This window comes from Acinonyx jubatus, chromosome A2 (genome assembly GCF_027475565.1).
Source record: "Acinonyx jubatus isolate Ajub_Pintada_27869175 chromosome A2, VMU_Ajub_asm_v1.0, whole genome shotgun sequence".
Taxonomy (NCBI): domain Eukaryota; kingdom Metazoa; phylum Chordata; class Mammalia; order Carnivora; family Felidae; genus Acinonyx; species Acinonyx jubatus.
Genome location: NC_069383.1, coordinates 20,379,658 through 20,402,796, shown reverse-complemented (window position 1 = coordinate 20,402,796; position 23,139 = coordinate 20,379,658). Strand labels below are relative to the sequence as shown.

At 40.2% G+C, this 23,139-nt stretch overlaps 1 protein-coding gene across 3 annotated transcripts in view; it reads right to left on the bottom strand.

Moving 5' to 3' along the window:
• Positions 1–23,139, bottom strand: part of CHCHD3 (coiled-coil-helix-coiled-coil-helix domain containing 3) — a 278,785-nt gene that overhangs the window by 51,115 nt on the left and 204,531 nt on the right. For all 3 annotated transcript variants that reach the window (XM_053218065.1, XM_015073046.3, XM_053218066.1), the window contains exon 6: positions 3,994–4,064. In XM_053218065.1, coding sequence (XP_053074040.1) covers positions 3,994–4,064 — 71 coding nt within the window. The remainder of the gene's footprint in view (positions 1–3,993; positions 4,065–23,139) is intronic.

Below are 23,139 nucleotides of genomic sequence, written 5' to 3'. Positions count from 1 at the left end.
TGCCACCTCAAATGCTCTTAGCTTTCTTTCTCTTTACAATGATTTTGTGTGGGGGCGCCCGGGTGGCTCAGTCAGTGGAGCAACTGACTTCGGCTCAGGTCATGATCTCACGGTTCGTGGGTTCGAGCCCCGCGTTGGGCTCTGTGCTGACAGCCCAGGGCCTGGAGCCTGCTTCGGATTCTGTGTCTCCCTCTATCTCTGTTCCTCCCCTGCTCCTTCTCTGTCTCTCTCTGTCTCTCAAAAATAAATAAACGTTAAAACAAAACAAAACAACTTTATAATGATTTTGTGTGCCCCTCTATCAAGTGAGTAATAACACCCTTGAAATTGTACTTTAGAAAGCTTCCATCTCCTGTAACCAAGATGCACCCAAATGAACACTCCTGTCAAATAAAATTAACTAAATCCTCCCCAAAGTTCTTCAGAGCCTGTTGAGATCAACAATGCTGAAATCAACAATGTCATGCAATGAAAAGGATACAGTATACTGCCTTGCAAAAGACTGAAGCTGCCAGGATTACCTGAAATGCTCAGGTCTCTAAGGAGAAACAAAGTTCCACTGAGTAACTTCCGTGCCTTCAAAGATGGTAAGCATCTCTTATAGCCAAGGCACTATCACTTCCTATGCATGAAGCTAACAAACTCACCACAAATCAAAATACAAACTTTCTAAGAAGCTCCATCTAGCAGGTAGTATGGGGGGGGGGGGGGGGAGGGGGACTAATATAATGGAAGCCACTCTCTGAAAAACTAGCTCTTAAAATTCCTTCACAGTATGTGAAAACCTGGGGTTTTGTCTGCACCAGAGTTGGCCAAACTGCCAAGTCCAAGGGCAGAGTCTCCAAGACTGTCCCCACCATGGCATCATCTGCAAGTTCAAGGGGTTCCCAAAACTGCTCCAGCCTTAATAATTCACTAAAAGTATTCACAGAACTCACAGAAAGCTATTAAACTCACAGTTATGGCTTATCATGGGAAATGACACAGAGAGTTAGCCAAAGGAAGAGATACATAGGATAGACTCTGGGAGAGTTCTAAATGCAAAGTTTCCACTCTCCTCAAGATGCTCTACTCCCCCTGGCATCAACCTGTGACAATATGCACAGAGAATCAACCAGAGAAGCTCACCCAAATTTCAGTGTCCAGAGTTTCACTGGGGCCTCATCGCATAGGTTTGCTTGACTGATCGCTCATGTGGCTGAATTCAGTCTCCAGCACCACTTCCCCAGAGATTGGTTTGACAACACATGGCCCAAAGGGCCCATCGTGACTAATGAAATGCTTCCATCACTTGGGAAATTCCAAAGGATTCCAAATTCCCTCTCCCAGAAGATGAGTATATAAGCCAGACCTCTCTTTGGGAAAAGCCAAATTCTTTACCACGCCAAATGAGAGTAGAATTTAATAAAGAATAATATCTTATAAAGGTAACAGAGAATGAAGCTGCTGAGGCTCTGATTAAAACTAAGTCGAGGGACTCCCAGGTGGCTCAGTCGGTTGAGTGACAACTCTTAATTTGGCACAGGTCGTGATCTCATGGTTTCATGGGTTCAAGCCCCGTGTCAGGCTCTGCATGCTGAGTGTGTGTGGAGCTTGCTTGGGATCCTCTCTCTCCTTCTCTCTCTGTCCCTCCTCCACTTGTACTCTTTCTGTCTCTCTCAAAATAAATAAATAAACTTAAAAAAAACAAAAACAAAAACACTAAGCCTAACCTACAGCTCCATGTTGTCTTGGAGAAAGTAAGTCAGCAAGACATTTATTTTTGTGTTCCCTGCAGCCTCTCATTTGCCAGCAGGCTAGTCCAGGCTGAATGACATGGCAGCTGCACAGGGCTTTTAGGAGAGTGATTCTGTTCATCTAAAACCAGATTTACGTCTCTCTATAAAAATCGAGCCTCCACCAGTTTTCCAACCTGCTAAACCTCTATTTCTGGTTTTCCCTAGTGCCTAAATCCAGGTGTCACGGGCTGAAGGGACCCCTCCCCAACCAAATTCGTATGTTGAAGATCTAATGACCAGTATCAGAAAGTGTATTTGGACAAAGGGTTTTCAAAGAGGTAATTAAACTAAACTGAGATCATTACGGTGAGCCCTAATGCAATGTGATTTATAAGAAAAGGAGACTGGGACACGGATGTGGAGAGGGAAGACAGGCCAACCGTGCGGGCACCCCAATCTCACACTTGCAGCCTCCAGACTGTGAGGAAATCAACTTCTGTGGAACCACTCAGCCTGTGGTTCTCTGTTACGGCAGCCCTAGCAAACGAATACACCAGTCACTCACTAGTCCAGGTCTAATCTTTCAGTGACTTGCTTGCACCCCCTGTCTTTTCTCTTTCACTTACATAGTCCTCCCATTTCCTACTACTGCTTCTTGTTCCTCACCCCCTGGTCAAGCCTCGCATCCACTGTCTGGTTAGTATTACCAAAGGAGCACGGAAATCAAGCGCTTACCTGGTCAAAGACCTTCCAAAGGCTTCTTGCTACATGAAGACCAACTTCTTAGCCCAGCAGTTATCAAAGGACCGTACTGACTTTTCCAACTTCATCTTGCACGAGAGTCCCTCTGAGTCAAACGACTGATCTTAAGGGATTTGTCACCCAACTCAAGAACATGAATTTCCTTCTGAATCCTTTCCTTTCCACCTGTTCAATATTCCCCTTCAAGCCTCAACTGAGTAATTGTTTTCCTTATGATAATGTCATAGATCATTCTAGTCAGAATTGATCTCCTTTGATTTATCATAAATTTTACTTATTTGAATAGCTACCCTCTGACAGTAGAGGAATACCCAGGGTGCCGAGTCAAAGATTCTCATGGCATAGAGACAGAAAGGATAACAACTGTTACGTTATCGTTAGGGGAAAAGATAAACCGTGACTTGAAGAATACATATGTAGAGTACCTTTTAAAGTGAAGTCCAGATCCATTTTTATATCTAAATACTTAAGAAAGCACATTAACCTTTAAGAGTGAGATTTGTGGCCCATTCTTTGAAGGTCTCTCCCTGCTGACCTAAAAAGATAATTCACTAACAAAGACAAAGAGGTTTGTCTAAATATACCTCGAACTACCTTTAAAAAAAAAAAAAAAAAAAAAAAAAAAGATTTTTTTTTTTTTTTTTATTACATTAAAGAACACAGTAATATCCATTTACCATACAAATTGTACCACAGCAGAAAGTAATAAATAATGTTACACCTTAGGGTTTAATCATTTTATCAAAAGCTTATAAACATGCACCAGGAAGAAGGTCAGAGCCCAATACGATCTTTCAACTAAACCTGTCACAATACCTTTTTTTGCTTCACTAATTTGCACATGTGCTACTAACAGGGGCTACACAATAAAACTATTTATATTCTCAGGAAAATTCTGAATGATGTCTTCTTACCTAATGTGAGAACTGGCAACAAAGGGAAAGTACAGGGCTACGGGTCACGGACACTTCGATCCATCAATTAGAACATTCATTTAAACATTCCAAGGATTAATAGAGGCAGCAATTTAACATCACCTTCATAATCAAGGGCAAGGTAAAGTCTGTGATTTAAATGCTTTCAAGGTACATGGGAAGAAATGAAAACAGCTTGAACATGAGAAAAGTGGTTACTCAAATTTGGACATGCCTGTCATTTTATTATATAAAACTGAATGGTCTCTATGATTCTATTAACAGAGATAGCAATTTCACATCACCTTCATAATCAAGGGCATCCCATCTTATATAATATTATTCCAAATGAAAACTCTATTAGCATTGCTTTCAACTTCCCCTTACTTCATGAAAATGAGTTGCAACAAGCTTTCATCAAATGCCCTTTCCTTGTATTTGGAGAACATGGATGCACCTCACTACCCAAATACCCAAATACACTTCCAAGTATTCCAGAGGGCCCACAACAAGCCATCCACTATTCAAGAAGCAAGAACATTGTACTTTGATCTTGTCAAGGACGGGAAATACTGTAACATTATGTGTTAAAAACTTACTTGAACTTTGCTTCCACCTCTTCAGCTGCTTTCTGATATTGTTCGGTGGTGACTTTGTAGAATTCTGAGCTCTGTGGACAGAGATTGACAGTAGAGTTTTCACTACTCAAGAGGGCAAAATGTGAGTAAGACTTACAGTTACAAAATGATACATAAAATCTTTTTTTCAGCCATTCAAGCAGTAGGACAAAGATTTCTTGCATAAGTGACATAGATACTTATAAAAGTGCACGTAAAGAAAGGTATCCATTTAAATAATAGCACATCTGCTGGTATACAAGTTGTAATTAGAGTAAACCTTCATTGTTATAATTCATCGTTATTTGATCCTTGTGAGAAAATTCTTCACATATTTGCCTACTATTCCAATGTTCTACCTGGGATATTAAAGGTTCACTTCTTTTTATACAGTATTTTTGTCCTCAAGATGGATTCTTTACAGAGTAGAATGTGTTCTATTACCTTCACATGACCACAAGAGCATCAATATTTATAACAAATTAATTAGTAAGAACAGGGTATGGGTTTAGGTAATTTTTTTAGGCCCTAAAAAAAAAAATGTTTCCAGTATTACATAAATGAACACGTAAGCAACATAAATCAAGCTGCAATAGGAAAGGAATGCCTTTCCTGAGGCAGAAAAATTTTAAACTATCCATTCTGGCTGGCTACGTTGAAACCTATCTTACTTCAGGGGGTGGCCTAAATGACCCCAAGAGCCTTCAGACTCAATGAAATACCCTGCAAAACCTGTCCCAGGACAAAAGAATACTACATGATACAGTGGTCTATTGTGCACCTTCAATTCCTAATCACTCAGGTTACACATACATGACTTGGGGTAGTTTATTTTTTAATAAATCATTGTTGGTTGGTGAGAAAATGAAAATGAAATCCTCTTCACACCAGTGACCCCTCTGCATTTAACAATCTGGGTTGCCCAATGACAGTCACATCCAGGTTTGTTGGATGTAGATAAAATCAATAGATATGTGATTAGACAGCAGACTCGGGGTGGCTGGAGCAATGGACAGGTCACCATTTGAGATGATGAATGGCTCTCTATCAACCCAGAGTCCCCTACGATGCTAACATTTACTATAATCTTATTTGGGCTGCGATTTATCTTTCTTGCACCTGATCAATAAAGATGAACAGAACAGTTGTAAGGATCGATTGTAATTTTTTATCGTTTTCAAGCACGAAGGTGCATTTCTGACATGAAGACAATATTCATGCAGTGCTTCTGCATGTTTTAAAATCACACTGCGAATGACCAACTTCATCGGTCTATATGCCAAGAGGTTTTAATTCATCTGTAGGTCGCAAGCTACCAAAAGGCCTTTTGTCTTCTCAGATATTATAACCTTATGTCGTATCACACCTCCCTTTCAGTTTTATTTTATAAGATTTTTCTTTCCTTTAAAATACACACCGGTCACTACATGCTCTTTTGCAATGTTTGGCTTAAGCTTTTTTTGTGTGAACCCTTCTAACAAAGAGGGCAGTAAAAAGGCAGTTACTAACCTGCCACTAACACTGATGAGAAACGCCCCATACTACTATAATAAACTGTCAAGGGGGCGTTATGATACTAAAGTTTCAAAATGCTGGCAAAGCTAAACATCTTGATTAATACTTTCAATTAATTTAAACATTGAAACAGTAATGTCCAGACAGAGCCAGGACGAGGCTGACAGATTTGGTTTCTGGTTCTGCTCTGTGACCTTGAGCAAGTCCTTCAAAGTCCCCTTGGCTTTCTTTTGTAACCTGTAAAATACGGATGAAGTAGCCTTGCTTATCTCTGCCAAAGCAGTTACAGAAATCAAATGAGATTGGCACAGGAGCTGTGCCACCTATTTTTGCAGAGCAAAGTCAACATACAAATAAAATAATTTTGGAGGAAAAAGCTAATTTGGACAAAACTAATTCTGGGTACAAATTCAAAATGATCAAAGGCAAATATTAAGCTTTCTAACAAGAATGATGCACAAAAGTGACTTCTGCCATAACATAAGTTAGCAAGCTCCCCTCTGCTTTATAATGCCAAATACAGGTAAAATTACTACTGATTTTGTCAAAGTTTCCCTAAGACGTTAAACAGACAAAAGACATGTACCTGTGCTGTCTGCAATCTTAGCTCTTAACTTCCCAAGTTAAAGTTTTAGGCTTTATTTATGTCCTGTATTTCCACCTCAGTGGCCAGATTCCCACACTGTATAAATCTTTATAATGAGGAAAAGTCCCCAGGAGGCAATGCCATATAACAACTAAGGGAATAAACACAAATATGCCCAAGATCTGTATGCAGATAGCGTTTAATTCATGTAAGTATATACTTATTCATTCAACCAAATTAGATACTTATTATCCAAATAATGTCCAACTTGGGGAAACAGATCTTGATGATCTGAAAACTTCTTGAGAAGCTTTCCATCCGATATAAGAGAAAAGAAAAAGAGTCAAATGAAAGGTCATAAATAATGAGTTAAAGTTGTGGACAGTGTTACTGGAGTACAGAAAGAGTAGAGTTTCTCTTTTGGTGGCAGAAAATATTTTTTAAAATAAACAACCATTAAAAAACAAAAACAAAAAGCTTGCCAATAAGCTTGCCAGCAGGAGAATGAATAAATACTGGGTATTCACACAGTGGAAATCTACACAGTGATGAAAAAGAATGAATTACACATACATGTGGAGCGAACACAAGCAAGTTCTAGATATAATATTGTAGAGTGTAATTTATGTCAAGTTTGGAAAAAATGCAAAATAATCAAATAGGATTAGTAAATAGCAAATTCCACGGATTATCCCCAAGTAGCAGCAGTTTGGTGGTGGTAGCCGGGGGGTTAGGGGCAGAACACCATCAAGAAAGGAAACACAGTGGGACCCCACTGACTTGTTATGTTTCTTAAAATGAGGTGTACATAGCTAATTGTTATGCTGGTTATAAATGCCTGTAACATATACAAAAATTGTGTTACTCTCCCCCTCCTCAAAGGAACTAATTAACAACAAATAATTTAATAATATAGCCAAAACATAAAAATAGGGGTAGAGGGATACATGCTGAACAGGTTGGCTAAGTCAAGATTTTGTATATTTTCTTGAATGCTAACCTATTGCCAAATGTCCACAAATTACTAAATAAAAGCAATTTCTGTTGTGAAATAAGTATGGACTTATAGAAAAGGGGCAAAAATGGTGGAAAATTTGTATATACTGTCACCCCCCTTCCTTTCACGTCAATGTCTTAGATAATCCCAGCACAATCATCAAAACGAGTAAGTTAACAATGCAACATTACTAGTAACTACTATTAACTAAATTGCAGACTTTATTTTGCTACACTTTCTCTACGAATGTTCTTTTTCTATGTCAGGACCCAATTCCAAAGGTCATTTTGCATTTAATTGTCACGGCTTCTCAGTATCCTCTTGTCTCTTAAGACCCCTTGACACTCCTGAGGAATACACCAGTTGGATATTTTGTAGAATGGCTGGCAATATGGACTTGTCCGACGTTTTCTCATTAGACTGACGTTATTATGCATCACTGGGACAAATATCATAGTGGCAATCGGCCCTTCTCCAAACTGGACCCCAAACTACTCCCAAAATTCTAGTTTCACAATTACCTACCGATCCTGCAATGCTTCTACTCTGAACAGGTACTCACAGGTGGTAGAAATACCCTAATTGGGGTCCCTGGGTGGCTCAGTCCTTTAAGCGTCCCACTTCGGCTCAGGTCGTAATTTCATGGTTTGTGAGTTTGAACCCCATGTCGGGCTCTGTACTGACAGCCTGGAGCTGCTTCAGATTCTGTGTCTCCCTCTCTCTGCCCCTCCCCCGCTTGCGTGCGCGCACGCTCTCTCTCTCTCTCTCTCTCTCTCTCTCAAAAATAAAATTAAAAAAAATTTTTTTTAAAAAGGACCCTAATTTTCAGAAAGGCTGTTTGTATTATCTATGTTGTCTTGAGATGGTAGTAGGTGTGTATATGCCTCTTTTCTTATCAATTATAAATTACCATTACTTTAATGTTATTATGGTAGCTAAGTTTGTTGTTATTTGGTCAACCCTACAGCTTGTAGTAAGTACACACACATCAATTGTGTTTTTGTCTGATCCTTTAAAAAATTTTGTTTTAATGTTTACTTAGTTTTGAGGGAGAGAGAGACAGAGACTGAGCAGGGGAGGGGCAGAGAGGGGGAGATACAGAATCTGAACCAGGCTCTAGGATCCTAGCTGTCAGCAAAAAGCTCGATGCGGGGCTTGAACTCACGAACTGTGAGATCATGACCTGAGCCAAAGTCAGATGCTTAACTGACTGAGCCACCCGGGCACCCCTGATCCTTTTTTAATAGCCACATTTTGAGAACAATATGGTCTGTGCTTCAAATAAGTAATATCCACATTCCAATTTTCAAAGAAGGTAGATATTATGTTATATATGTATGTACATAAAATGGCCATATATACCTGTCTAAATATACCTACCTACCTATCTATATGTGTCTATATCTCTCCCCTCCAAACTTTGTTAAAATACTTTCTTTAAAAAAAAATTGCTTTTTAATGTTTATTTATTTTTGAGAGAGAGAGAGTCAAAAGTGCATGCAGGAGAGGCAGAGAGAGAGGGAGACACAGAATCCGAAGTAGGCTCCAGGCTCTCAGCTGTGAGCGCAGAGCCCGATGTGGGACTTGAACCCACAAACCGTGAGATCATGACCTGAGCTCAAGTCGGATGCTTAACCAACTAAGCCACCCAGGTGCCCCCGCTAAGATGCTTTCTAAGTCCTCACACCATATGGGGTAGGGGAGAATAATCTGGTCAGATGACCCTAAAAAAAGGACCAAAAAGAACAGGCAGAGAAGGCTGCCCATAATCTAACATGGTGGTCTTTCAACGAAAGGACCATTCATTGCTTTGAGCATGGTCATATTGTTTTTATGACTGTAGGGTCCTTTACAACCTAAAATTTAAGAAGATTTACAACCTAAAAATTTAAAAACATTTAAATTGTAATTAAATTTAAAATTTAAAAATATTTACAACCTAAAATTTAAAACTCTCTTTCATTCATATTCATTCTGTGGTTTTCTGCTCCATCAATGGAGGTAGAATAGTTGACATGATTTGTCCAGTGGAAGCATAAATTTGTAGCAAGTAAATCTTATTTAAATCAAATATTAAAAGTCTGTTATTTTCTTACTTTAAAACAAAATTTTCTTGTTTGACATGAGCATTAAAACAATGTTTTCTATCAAGATTTCCTTTGAGAAAGGTAGATCTTGTAAATTCAAAGTAGAATAATGGTATCTTTTTGATGTTTCAGCGCTATCAAAAATCTGATAAAGGCTTGTCTTTGTCAAAGATTAAGTGAAACGAAGTTCCTAGGAAGTGACCTATCTCCAAAATAACAACATAATACTAGATATGGGAGATGTGCCTGTCCCCTATAGTAGAGGTCAAGGCACCACTGGAAACGACAGGCATTTTCGTTTTCTGTATTAAAACATTTTCCAATCTAAGGCACTAGGTACCAGTTACTAAAAACACAGGCAGCAGACTGAGTTGGAGAGACTGAATGCTCCACTGTACGAAATGTTTAATATATTTAAAACAGAATATGTTGTCCACAGCACTCTGTACTCCGGTGAGCAACGTACTTTCCTTTGGAGCCATACTGCCAGTACAGCTCCTTCCTTATAAAACAGGACATGTCACCGTACCCCAACAGTTCTCTCACCTCTGTAAAACTGGGACAGTAACAAAAATGGCCTAATAAAAATCTCTGGGAGATTAAATATGATAATTCATGTAAAGTTCTTTGAGCAATACCTGGGACTATATATGGTAAGCATTTTGGAATGTTACCTATTACTATTACAAATCATTTGAAGAGTACAAAAAAAAAAAAAGAAGTATAGAGTGTTGGGTAACTTTTTGCAAAAGCCATTTAAATAAACATTTAAATCTTTAAAACACAAATATCTTTTCTTCTGTTGGACCAATCACTGAATTTTGTTTACATGGCTCATCTGTTCTATTTTTCTGTTCTTTAAGATAAATGGGAAATGTGAAGACAATGGCTGGGCTGTACTGAGAATGTTAATGGCTATGAAAAAACTATAAATACATAGAGAGATAGTGACACTAGACCATATTTACAAAAAACAAAAAATAAACCAATAATTTTTGACCTTATCATCAATGAAATCCAATGAACCAAATTACACCATAAAAGTACTTTTTACTGCCAGGATTCCCAGGGCCTTAATTCTTAGTATGCATTATAAATCTCCAAGATGAGAAATATTGCTTGTGATGAGCCCCAAACTGATTTCCCATGGAACCTTTTAATTCTGGAGCATCTTGAGAGAACAGAACTCCTCAAATGTTCCAGGAGAAACGCTGGGTTAAAGAGAAGTTCACAACCACTATTTCAATCCTGCACTTCTCTGCATGCAACTTTTCTCTTCCCAGAGCAACATTTTCTTACGGGTTACTCTTAAAACTCATGTTTGAAGGGTAGAAATCAGCAATACTGGAAAATGATTCCAGGACTGATGGCATCCCTCTTTATGAAGTGCTAATGAAAAGGAGCAGTCTATTATCTTGAACTTTAAAAAGTTGAGATGAATTCTTTAAAGAAAACTGTTGCTGTACCTCCCTGCTGTTCCCTCAGTGCCCTGTGGCCACATTTTCCCCTCTTTTCTGTGTATACGGCTCTTGGTGACATGACCTTGCAAGCTTCTCTCATCAAGAAAGGGTGGAGTCTGTTTCTCCACCCCTTCAATTTGGGCGATGCCTGTGATTTGCTCTGTCCAACAGAATGACAGGAGTGACAATGGGCCAGTTGCAAACATAAGCCTCTCTCTTGGAATCCTGGCCTAGTGCCACATATGGAAGTCCAGGCTGAAGAGGGAAAGACTGTAAGTCACCCCAGCTGAAGTCGTCCTAGACCAGCCAAACCTTAGCCAACTCAGTGTAAGTGAGGGCGGTCAAATCCAGAAGAAGTGCCCAGATGGGTGATCTGCAGAATCATGAAGTAAATAAATGGTGGTTGTTTTAATCCACGAAGTTTGGGGTAGTTGGTTATACAGTAAAAGCTAACTGATTTATACCTTTGTCTGTGTTCTCACAGCACCATGCACTTCTAGCAAAGCACTTAACGCACTTACCAACCACGTGTTTTTACATGTGGTCTCTCCAACTAGTCCATAAGATCCCTAAAGGCGAGTATTTCATCCCACTCATCAACGTACGTAAAGCGTTCGGCAAAGTACGTGACACACAAAACTTACTGAAATAGTGTTAGAGTGACGCCATTAATTGTAAGCTGCATTCCAAAGTTTACTTTTATTTACAACAGGCTGGAACAGACAGAAGTTTAAGGTAAATGAAATACTGTAACATGGAAAAGTGGAACCCTACGTTTATCGTACATCTCTTACCAACCGACCAACACTGCAGTCTGCTGTGGAAATGAAAAAAAGAAATGGCTATTGCCGGAGATTGTGTTCAATTACCGTCCCAGTACAATTAACAGTTCAAGGGACAAACAGCAGCTTGAACAGGTAAGGGGTTTATTTTTCTCATGAAATAACAAGTCCGGATGCTGGAAACCCAGGGCTGATGTAGGTGCCAAGGATTTTATCAAATGACTAGGCCCTTTTCTCTCAATTCCTCTGCAGCCATGCTTAGCATTTGCCTTTTATTCCCACAGCCTCAAGACAGCTAGTGTACCTCCAGTTATCATGCCCATGGTCTAAGGAAGGAAGAGGAGGGAAATGAAAAAAGGGGGAGAAAGGCCCTCTCCAGAGATCTGTGCTTACATCTCTCTGGCCAGAATTATAGATCATGCACAACCCTGGCTGCAAGAATTTTTGTTTTCTCACTTCTACAGTAAGAAAGAGAAGGCAGGAGTTTGGAATTGGTGTTTATTGAGCCAATTTATCATACCTGCCACAGACAGCTGAAGTGACAGCACAAAATCATGCGCAAGACTGTGTGGCTGATTTTAGATGCGGGTATTCCCAGTATTTCCTTCCAGCTGCTCTTAAACTTCAAATTTGGGGTATGGGGGGATGGATTTACACATCTGGTATCCTAATGCTCAAGAACAAAGTTTTTAGACAGTATAGGAAGGAAGTGGGGATCACCAAGAGTGGGCATCATTCCCACTCTTTTGGGGCTGGCCGCGGCCCATGTTTTTGAATGTGTGACACTGCCATTATCCATTTTCAGAAAGTGTCCCTTTAAAAGTGTATTTTTAAATGCACATGCACAGACACACATTATTGCTAGATTTGAAAAGTATCTGTTTTCAATTCTAAATTAGATCAAAAGAAAACACGCACTCACAGTATTCTTGCAGTATTTTCTCAGGTTCTGAATCTCATTTCTGTTCTGTTCTAACTAATATGATCATACCTCCAGTATGTAAGAAACGAACAAAACAAAAAGGTCACAAGAAAAATTTGCTAACGAGCTTTTGTCAGTTCTTTTACCAAATGCTTCATATGGTGATTTGGGCACAACTACATAACACATCATACTGAAGTATAATGTAGATTCTGGTAATCTTACACTTCTTCTCAGAGGTGAGTAACACTCCTACTCACTGTCCATTCAAAGATTATGGCAGCTCAGCAGGCATTTAGCAACAGTGAATGGGAGAAGGACCAGGTCTGGCCTTAGTGTGAGCGGTCTAGCTTGAAGGTGTGGCTCTCCTCTTTCCAAACTGATCTATAATTACCATTAACAATTATAGGTCTCTATCCCTCCTACGACCCACCCAAATGTAAATGTTACTGTTCCTGCCTTGTTTTTTTAAACAAAGGCCTAGTGTGTACAAGTACCAATGAAAGCCTTCCTATCCACAATGTCAATGTGAGCATTCCTATGTTAAGTAGCTGGATTCAAAACAGGCTTCTATTTCTTGTTATAACACTTGCCCAGGAGCTATGTTATAATATGTAATCAGCTAGATGCAGGTAAGTACGTTTCCCCCAAGATGCGAGCTAGCCATATGAGGACCTGATTTAATCCTGCACATGCAGCATGGTTACAATTCCAGGCACAGAATCCCTGAAAGAGTCATTTACTGAATGGCATCAGGTGGCCGAAAAGAGTTCATGCTCCCTCAACCTGTCTTTTTGTAGACTTACACAGAATCAAGAGACTCCCTGCGATATAACTAAATTTTTTGCATAAGAATCTTAAAAGAACTATACAATTTTTAGAAATTAAAAAAAAAAAAACACGAATGGTCTCGGTTTAGTTTATCTAGTGGTTTCAGTTATTTCTCCTGATAAACCTTCCATCAGAACATCTAACGGCTGGTTTGAATTCAGCCTTCTGTGTGTTCCTGTATATCCTCAAGTCTGAAACAGGTGGGCAGAAGAGCCAATGGGAGGAACTCGATCATATTCAGTCAGAAAAGTGGCCCTTGAATAAAGTAGTTGGCATAGTAAAGACTCTTTCATTTTTGGCACTTCTTAAACCCACGGCCTTGAGTCCATTGTCTCTCTACTCTCTCCTTTTATCTCTTTCCCTCCCTCTAACTTCCTGCCCCAGAGAAAGCTGTGTAAATAAATACACTGCCTATTTAAGTAGTTTGCAAACTGCCAACACTGCTTCAGATGCATGGTGTATCAGATTCAGTATTCTAAGATGCACATCAAGGAATGGATTTGGTTATTTAAGCTGAGTCTCACTTTTTAACATCTAAATACGAGGACCTTATCTTTGAGAGTGATTGTATCAATAGGCCACTGTAGGCTCACCAAACGCCACAGATCCTGGCTTCTCCTTGTTCTCCAGTGGAACACCACTCCCGCCAACAACCCCTAGCTCCCTAGCTGATCCACCAGAGCCTGGGTCTCCATTAATTTGCCTGCATGGCTCCACAACCTGAAGAATTATCATCAAATCGAGTAGATGCATAAGTAGCTATCCTGAGTAGCCCCACATTTCTGCTAATAACCACTTGGGTACATATATAAGTGTATTTTAATTATGCTCAGCCTTATTTTTTTTTCAAATTTGTATCACTAGTGATGGACAATAAATTACTCATTTAGCAGCTTCTCACAAATCAGAAGTTCTGACCATTAAGTTCTGTGATAAAGACAAATGAAGATTTCCCTATGGAAAAAGCCTATCAGTAAATTACTCCAACATCTCTCCTTCCTAGTTAGATAAATCCCAGTTTTAAGCTAGATATATGGTCAACCAAACTAAAATTTCCAGCTTGCTTCAGGTTAGGCTGCACTGTAAGCAGAACTGTATGGGGACTTCCAGGTAGGCTGCTTAAAGACAGCTGACCTCGACTGGCAAAAAATCTTTTCAGCCCAGTCTTTTCCTCATTTTTCCAGTCTGCAAGTGTTTGAGCCCCAGCAGCCATCCTGAATACAAGCTGACCTTAAAGAGAGAAGACCCTGTGCCAGGAGGCTGGAGGGAAACAGTAGGTGCCTGGGGCTCTAACAACCTTGAAGCCAACGTGCCAGCCCTGAATTGCCCACCTCTAGACTCTTATCAAATAAGAAAAAAATAAACTTGTAATTTAAGCCATTCCATCTTTATGACACACTGAGTCACAATAATCCGGAACAGACCTTCTTCCTTAAGCCCTGATAGGTTTGCTTTTTGTGCACCTCAGGAATGACTTTAATAAAATCAAATGAAATGACACACTAGGAGTAAACTTCTGTCCTTTGCAGTAATGCTTTGCTTCCACTCGTCAGAAATCTGTTTCCATCTGCCTCTCTCCTTTCCTGACAAAGGACAGGAAGAATTGAAAAATTTTAGAGCCATGGTTAACTCTAGCATCCAATCTTACCATCCCTAAGAAACCACATTTCATGAAAACACCAGGGTCCCCTAGGCACTCTGGCAAAGGTAATGAACTGCTCTTGTACCTACATTTTCCTTCCATCTCTACTATTTCTCATAAAAAGCAACAGAACTATTCAGAGCTGCTTCTGGCATTTCTAGTTTTATTCCAGGCACTTTCGAAACTTCACTAATTAGAGTCTCAGGTTTTTCCTTTCTTGATTTAGTTTTCTAATTAGAATAGAAATCATAGATTCATTGACAGCCTCGCCACTGCATGAGGTATATTAATTATATATGAGTTATATTGTCTCATGCCTCAGTTTCTTCATCTGGGCAATTTAAATAAACTGTACCAAACATTCACTTGGCATTCTAAGTTTCCTTCATCTGCTCATTTCTTCATTCTACAGATACTGAAGGTCTGAAGGTCTGTGCCAGACCCTAGGCCAGGAACTTGGAATATAATGGAGAGTAAACAGAGGCTTGGCCCTACTTCTACAGAGCTTATGGCATACAGGGGGAGACAGACACAAATTCAAAAACCACACAAATTATAATGAACAAAGAATTACAGTGCCACAGCATCACTATACAGAATTTTTTATTTCTAGGAAGTAGTTTGTCTAATGAGTCTCTAAAGCCCTATATTTTCTATATTTCATATTCAGCTCTTAAGTTACTTATGCTTTTATTTCCTTTCAATTTCTCTAGCTGTTTCTGTCATATAAGTCAAGCTTCATAGCAGAATTCTCTCCAACTGTAAACCTCTCTTCTAATCCTGTTAGAAATAAGGGGGATCTACTTGAACTCATATGGATGGAAAGAGGTCCAAGTAGTAAGAAAAACAGAAAGATGTAAAATAATTTGAAGAGTATATTTTCTAAACTGTTGGGTCCACGTGCACGTACACGTACACCCTGAAATACCCTGTAAGCAATAGTTGTCATTCCTGGAAAAGGGACATGAGGAAGAAATACTTTCCTTTTTTTTTTTTATAGCCGCCTGTGACAATTTAAGTTTTTACCATGGGATCGTATTATTTTTTAAAAGAAAATTAACCATGCTGCAATTTCTAACAGGCATTATACCTATATTTGTATCATGCCAGAAAAGTAACTTATCTAGATATTATTGGGAAAGTGACTCCCCGACCCCTTCCTGCCCACAGCTCCCTTTTACCATGCTTACAGTAAGACTTCTCATTTACCCGAAGTATAAGGTATGAACTTTTCTATTATCCTTTTCTATAATAATGTCGATAAAAGGTCTTCAGTCGTTATATTGCTTGTAGCTCTTCTGAGATAAAACCACTCCTACACTCACCGTTTAGACTTCTACATTATACACCTGACACCTTTCTACTTTTGACATGCTTGTGTGTCTCACTGTTCCCTCAACAACAGTGAGACAAAGCAATTTCACAGTTATCACAAGGGTTATCATGAGAATTTACCATGATATCTTGCAAGACCTATACAGAACCTTTTAAATGACTGCACAGGAATGTGGTTCTCTTGAGGACTGTGTAACATGACACTGTCAATTCTCAAGGTTATAAGTCTTGTGAAGGGCTCATTGGGGTGACGCTACATGCACATTTAACAGCACCCCCACCGGATGGCTCCACACAGAAGGCGTCACTTTTCTATTGCCAACACATCTCAGGCCTGCACTCCATTTTACCCTAACTGGTCTCATTATCGTCTCCCATAGAAGGGAACTCTGTAACTCTCTTATACTTGCTCAGCACATGCACTGGCGCCCACACATGCTCAGGGTCCTCTTGAAAACCATGGGCTAAAAAGAAAGCTGGAAACAAAAATCCTTACAGTAGAGAAGGAGGCAAACATTAGCTTCTTCATCATCAACTCTGCTGAGTTCTTCATTTGTTCACAATTTTATACTAATAATCTGAAGAATCTATAACACAAGCTCCCCTTGACCATTACCGGCTGTCCCATTTACCTTCAAGTCTTCAGGTCTAGCCCTTAGGCCAACCTGAGATTCAGGCATTTAAAAGGGCTTATTGTTGAAAAGCTAATGCTGGCCACACCCACAGGGGTGAGCCCTTGTATGGGAGGGTGAGGGCCTCTTTAAAGGCTTATGGGGAGAAAAACCTAAACTAACGCATTACAGGAAACACAGGTAGTTGCTTTCAGTTTTAGAGCCTTTCAGCCTCCAAGAGCCCCTTTTGACACTGAAAATGCCTTGAGGGGAAGTAAACTGTCATCCACCCCTGCTCCTCAAACCTGTAAGGTCCATCCTACTGACAGCAAATATGATTCTACTAATCACATAAATACAGAACAGAAAACACAAATGTTAAAGACTCTCACAGAGATTAGAAGACCTTCTGAGATTATTTCCTTGGAATCCAGATTGAGAAACTCTAAACTAATCCATTTACTGCCCTGTAGCTTATTATAAGGTGATTTCCTCAGAGGGCCTCCTAACCAAACAGGTAGGGGAAGACTAATGCTTCCCAAGGCAAAAGAGAAGTGTGTAGAGTAAAAACTGCATCCCCGGGAGGAAGGAGAAGTGTCAGGGAAAAAAAGGGGTCCTGACAGCAGGTTGGAGAGGCCAACACAGAGCCTGTCTTCTTCCTACTTTTGCCTAGAACCAGAATTTTTAAACTATGGTAGAGGCCAACACCAATAACTCATTCGTATCCAAAAAATCTATCCAAGAAAAACTTTCGTGAAAATTGAGCAAACCTCTGAGCTTGCTTTCACAGACACGACACTTGGTTTTGTTGGAGAAATGAATAAAGTACTGCGCCAAAGATGGCCGAATGGACCACAACAAGCTCTGGTCTCTAGCTTGGAGGCCCCTCTTCCGGGTTCTTCTTGCCCTGTTTGCTGTGCGCCCGAAAACCCCCACAGATATGGAAACTGACAACTATAAATTACCCTCCCCACTTGCATTCGGCGCTCAGATCTTTGGAGAAATGGTCTCCTCTGAGCCCCCCCCCCCCCCCCACCGGTGTTAAAGAAATCTCCGACCCACCAAGGTCTCCGAGTGCCGCCTGGTTTTTCCGCCAGCATTCCAGCCTGGTTCCGTAACAGTTTCTCTGCTTCTCTGGCACCAGCTAAGCGGCAACCGCAAAGTGAATCAAGCATTTGTTCAGAGGTCATACCTTTCCAACAATACGTGAAAAGGAGCAGCTCACATAAAAGGGAGAGGGCCACAGACAAGCTCAGAATCCCAGACTGAGCACATCTCTTCACGTGAGTAAGCTAGGATTCTGGCGGACCTCAGCACCGTTAGGACTAAAACCCTTAATGAGGGTGCCCCCTAGATGCAGATATGGCAAAGCACTCCAAAGCTTAAAAGACAGTTTCATCAATCTGCTTAAAAGCTATTTGTCACCTTGAGATTTACTCATTAAGGAGCTAGGGTGCTCACCCTCTAATGCATACATTTCACACCCATGTTCAGTAGTCTTGGTGAGATGCGGGTAAGGGGTATGGAACTATCATCCACGGCAGTTTCTCATTAGCGCATCTACTTTTGTCCCTGACATTCTATACGATCAGAGGGTTAGAGAAAAACTATGCAAAACCCAACCAAAGCAACATTTTAGAAATAACTTTATTGTTTTCTAAGTAAACTTTTCACTTGAAAGAAAATGCCATTTTTCAAAATCTCCTAATTAAAAAAAAGAAAGGTCCAGAGTACAAGTATTTGCCACATCCATTTCCCTAGAAGTAGCATTCAATAGGTTACAGGAAAATTTGTCAAAGATTGGTAAAATCATTTCACTTTATCCTTATCAAATCGGCTGGGTTTTTTGTTTGCTTTTTGTTGTTTATACAGATGGATGACATTGATGAGTATATGAAGAAGTGGGCTCCCCTCTTAATTTGCTAATGGAAGTATAAACTGGTACAATTTAGAGCAACAGGTCTCAAATGACTTTGACTCAGCTTCATTTCTACAAATATCTGAAAAAATCATGGGTGTGTATAAAAATTTAGCTAAAATATTTTTCATCATAGAGTTTACAACACGGGAAAATGAAAAGCAACTTAAACATTCAACCACAGAGGGCAGCTAAAGTAAGTAAGAGATCACCCAAACAATGGAAGGATAGAGTTGTTTCAGCCTGCTTCACTCCTGAAGATGGAAAATGAGAGAAGAAATATTTAAATTCCTTTCGTGATTGTACTGAAGAGTAAGGACAGTTTTACAATTTCTTACAATGTTCCCAGGCAGTATCAGCTCTCCTCCAGAGGAGAAGAAATAAAAGCGAAGAGCTGGCATTTTCACAAGCTACGAGGTACGTATCCATCCAAGACGCCAATACAGATGAGACCGTAGAGATTAATTTTAAAAGAGGGAGGAAGCCAATTTTAAATTACAAAGGTCAAAACCCTATTTATTCGTGGTGTCTGTGACTTTCTTCTCCTATTTGCTAAGTGGGTGAAATGTCCATTTTTTATTCACTCAAATATTCACTGACAACCATCTCCTAAGAGCAAAGGGCTAGAAGCTGAGGAAAATATTTTTCTTTCTTCCTCCTCCTCCTTCTTCTTCTTCCTTTTTTTTTTTTTTTTTTTTTTAAAGGTAGTTATGTGAGGGGTGCCTGGGTGGCTCAGTCGGTTAAGTGTCCTACTTTGGCTCAGGTCATGATCTCACGGTTCATGAGCTCAAGCCCCACATCAGGCTCGGTGCTAACAGCTCAGAGCCTGGAGCCTGTTTCAGATTCAGTGTCTCCCTCCCTGTCTCTCCCTGACCCTCCCCCACTCATACTCTGTCTCTTTCTCTCTCAAGAACAAACATTAAAAAAAAATTTTTTAAAGGTAGTTACGTGATTCCAATGTTTATAACCTACAGGAATGTGATATTCATATGAAGAAGTCCTGAAAAGAGCAGAGGGTCTGGGAATCCCATCTCTACAACTGTCACAATCCCATCAGACCAACACCTGAAACTGCTGGAAAGCTGGTGGAGACCTGCCCGCCACCCCCTGCCCCCGCAAAAGGCAAATACGGTGAGGAAGCAATCATTTATCTCAATGGATTCTATGATAAAATCCAGCTAAAGAATCAGCAAAGTCAGAGGCTGTGCCTTCATTTTACCTACGAGTGGTATGCTTAAGCATACCAAAGTTACACGCTTGCTGGATATCCCATAGGTAGTATGCGCTATAACCAAATCAACCCAGGTCTGATGCTCTAAGTACAGGGCTGTGACTTAGGTCTTGAGATTTAAAAATAATATAGCCTCTTCAACACAAAGCAGTAGATGGTATCCTATAAATACTTGACAGATTTACGATTTTTTTTTGACCATAGAAGGTATTATATTTATTTAACAGTCATGTAAGAATGAACGGCAATACCCAAGCAAAATAAGATCCAGTGCAGGTGAAACACCTATCTCAAGTTTTAATTACCTTTCATCGATTTTGAGCCCCAACTCAGTTGTTAATAACAGTGGCATGGTTCTCTCAAGTGCTAGAACGCATATAAAGCTTCTCAGGTGAACAGAAAACTCAAGACTTAATTTTAAGGGTTAAAACTCTCGGCTATGAAACGGAGAAAGATTTCGAAAGTGGCAAAGGGATCACCTATCCATTTCAAAGACATGTTTATCTTTTTGTATTTCAAAGGAAAGGCCTTTCGAAAGATCTGGCACAGAAATATGCATGTGAATAGAAGCACATTGAAAAATCTTAGCTTTCAGGTATAATGGCTCTCCCTCAGAAAGCACTGTGCAAGATTCCTCCATCTGGAAGGCAAAGGCGCATTTCACATGCTGCTGAGTACACAAGGGCCCTGCAGTGTGGCTTCTGTCCAGCTTTTATCTGATGACTCATTAACATTTCCCTTCATTACAGGCCTAAATCCTACTACTACTTAAAAGTTTCACTCCCCAACTGCAGAAATGCATTCATTCGTGTGGTACTGAAACATGCCAGAATGTTAAAAAAGAAAAGAAAAGGAAAAAGAAAAAAGAAAAGAAAAGAAAAGAAAAGAAAAGAAAAGAAAAGAAAAAAGAAAAGAAAAAAAGAAAAAAAAAAAAGCAAGTGGTACAGGGGGAGGTGGGGGATGAGGGGGGCGGAGAAGAAAAGATAATTATGGAAGACCCAGTAAGCAAATTTGATAAGTCTTCTTCTAGAAATATTCATGAAAATCTGTTCTTGAAAACTGGTAGTATTTAGTAGCCAATCTTTTCCACATGCTTTTACTGAGAAATGTTCTTAGAAAGATCACAGAGAGGGGTGATAACAAAATGCGTGTCATCAAATGATCTTTTGGTCTGGCATGGAGTCTCTCTCGCACATCCTCTGTGTGGATTGCGGCTCCTTCCAGGGCCTATCCTATTCACTCCGTCTTAATCACACTGTGCCTTCTGCCTAGTGCAAGTCCTTCCAAACACCGCAAGCAAGAATGCAGCCATCCACCAGGGACAAAGCATACTGTATTCCGTTAGTTTCCACAAAGGCAGACCCTGGGGATTTAGAGTTGAGGTCTACAAAAGCACTTTAAAGAAGAACGTACTCACCCATAGGAAAGAGTTTCTTGTGAAACCCCTGTGGTCTGAACACATCTCACGGGAAAGAGACTGGTTCTTTACTTCTGACAAAAGGTCTTTATTAAAAAGACAAATGTGAAATATAAATGTAATCTGGGGTAAGTAATGTGAATGAGGCCCTGAAATCATTGCTCTTTTTGGCCCACATTCACAGAAATCACACAGCAAAGAAAGTCTGTAATAAGCTGGCTCTGCTGGCATCGTGAGTGTGGCCTAAATGTAACTAAATCCCTCAGCAGCCAGATGTAAACGGCTATGTCCTATAGGTTTATTCTCTGCCTGCTGAAAGCCCTCTCTTCCAACTAGAGGACAAGTTATTAAGAACCCGGTTGTCATCTTAGATTGGATAGATCATTTGTTTCCCTGGATTCTTTTTCTCATCATTTACTCATTACACGCCTCCTCCTGATGTAAGGAGACATTTATTAGCTTCTGCATTTATTGCATTGGCAAACAGAAACATTCTGCTGCATTTCCTGGGGGGTTCACTCATTTATCTATTGGATAAGAGACTGAAGTTTTCTACAGGGCAGAAAAATTAAAATATCAGTCAGGTTGACAGCTAGGAAAATGAGGGTCTCTCTGCAATAAGCAGCTTTCTTGAGCTTTGGGTTTAGTGAGGAACTGCCATGTTATTTCTCCAAACTACTGCTTCATATGGAACTAAAACTGTGGGCCACTGGCTAGCAAACTAATACTCTGAATGAATGATACATATGGTACCCAGTAAAGTATCTGAGATGCAAAGCTAATTGGTATTTTAAACAGAAAATGTACAAAATGCTTTCAAAGATCCATTCCCATAAGGAGCTAGGGAACGAGCACTTCTCAAACCAATGAAACTAGAGCAAAAATCACAGGACTTAAAGCTGTAAGGGACCTTTCAAGGTATGGAATCCTATCCCAAGAATCTTCTTTACGGCATCCCTGACAAGTGATCGTTCTCATTCTGCCTGACACACTGGTGGTGTGAGGGAGACTGTCATACCCCACAAGGCAGCTTATGTTAGAGCTGAAGACCTCTGGTTGACAGGAGGCCACCTCCTAAAGGTGGCCTGAATGAATGCGTGTGACCTTGGGCAAGTCATTTGACCTCTCCTGGCCTTGGGGTCCTTGCTTCAAAAATTAGGTTACCCTTACGTTGAAAGAACCAGAGGTGAGGAGGGGAAGTCATTTAGAGACGCAACTGCTGCATCCCAGCCAGAAGACTACTGAATTCAGCAGGTCGTGGGATACCACGCTGTCCTGGGAGACAGTGTCCCAGCATAAGCAGAGCCACCAGGCTGGTGTCTAACTGTGCTGAATCCTGGCCATTTCAACCAGGACATGGGAGCTCATTTAGGGTACAGCTGTCTTCAACTCTTTGTCAATTCCTTCTTCAATTCTTGTTGCCTCCTTCCTTTTTGGCTTCACTTCCCCTGAACCAACTTGGTTATACACCTTTCGTTCTTGACAAAAAGCAGAAACCACAACACAATGGAAAGTTCTGTTGAGGCCGGCGATCACTAACACAACCCCGCAAGGAGCCGGTCTATGCCAACCGTGCCCTGATCTTCCTGCTTCTCTGGTAACAACTTTCTGGGGTTTAGCTCTCCACTGAACAAAGCATGAATGGCCTAGTATTGTGCCAGCACTGATTATACACAAAAAATTGATTTTTAGGGTTTTTCCCAGTTAAGGGTTTGCATATTAGAGAATACCAACCTTTCTTACACAATATAGCTCAAAATATTGCTCAAGTCCCACCAAATCATTTTGGGGATA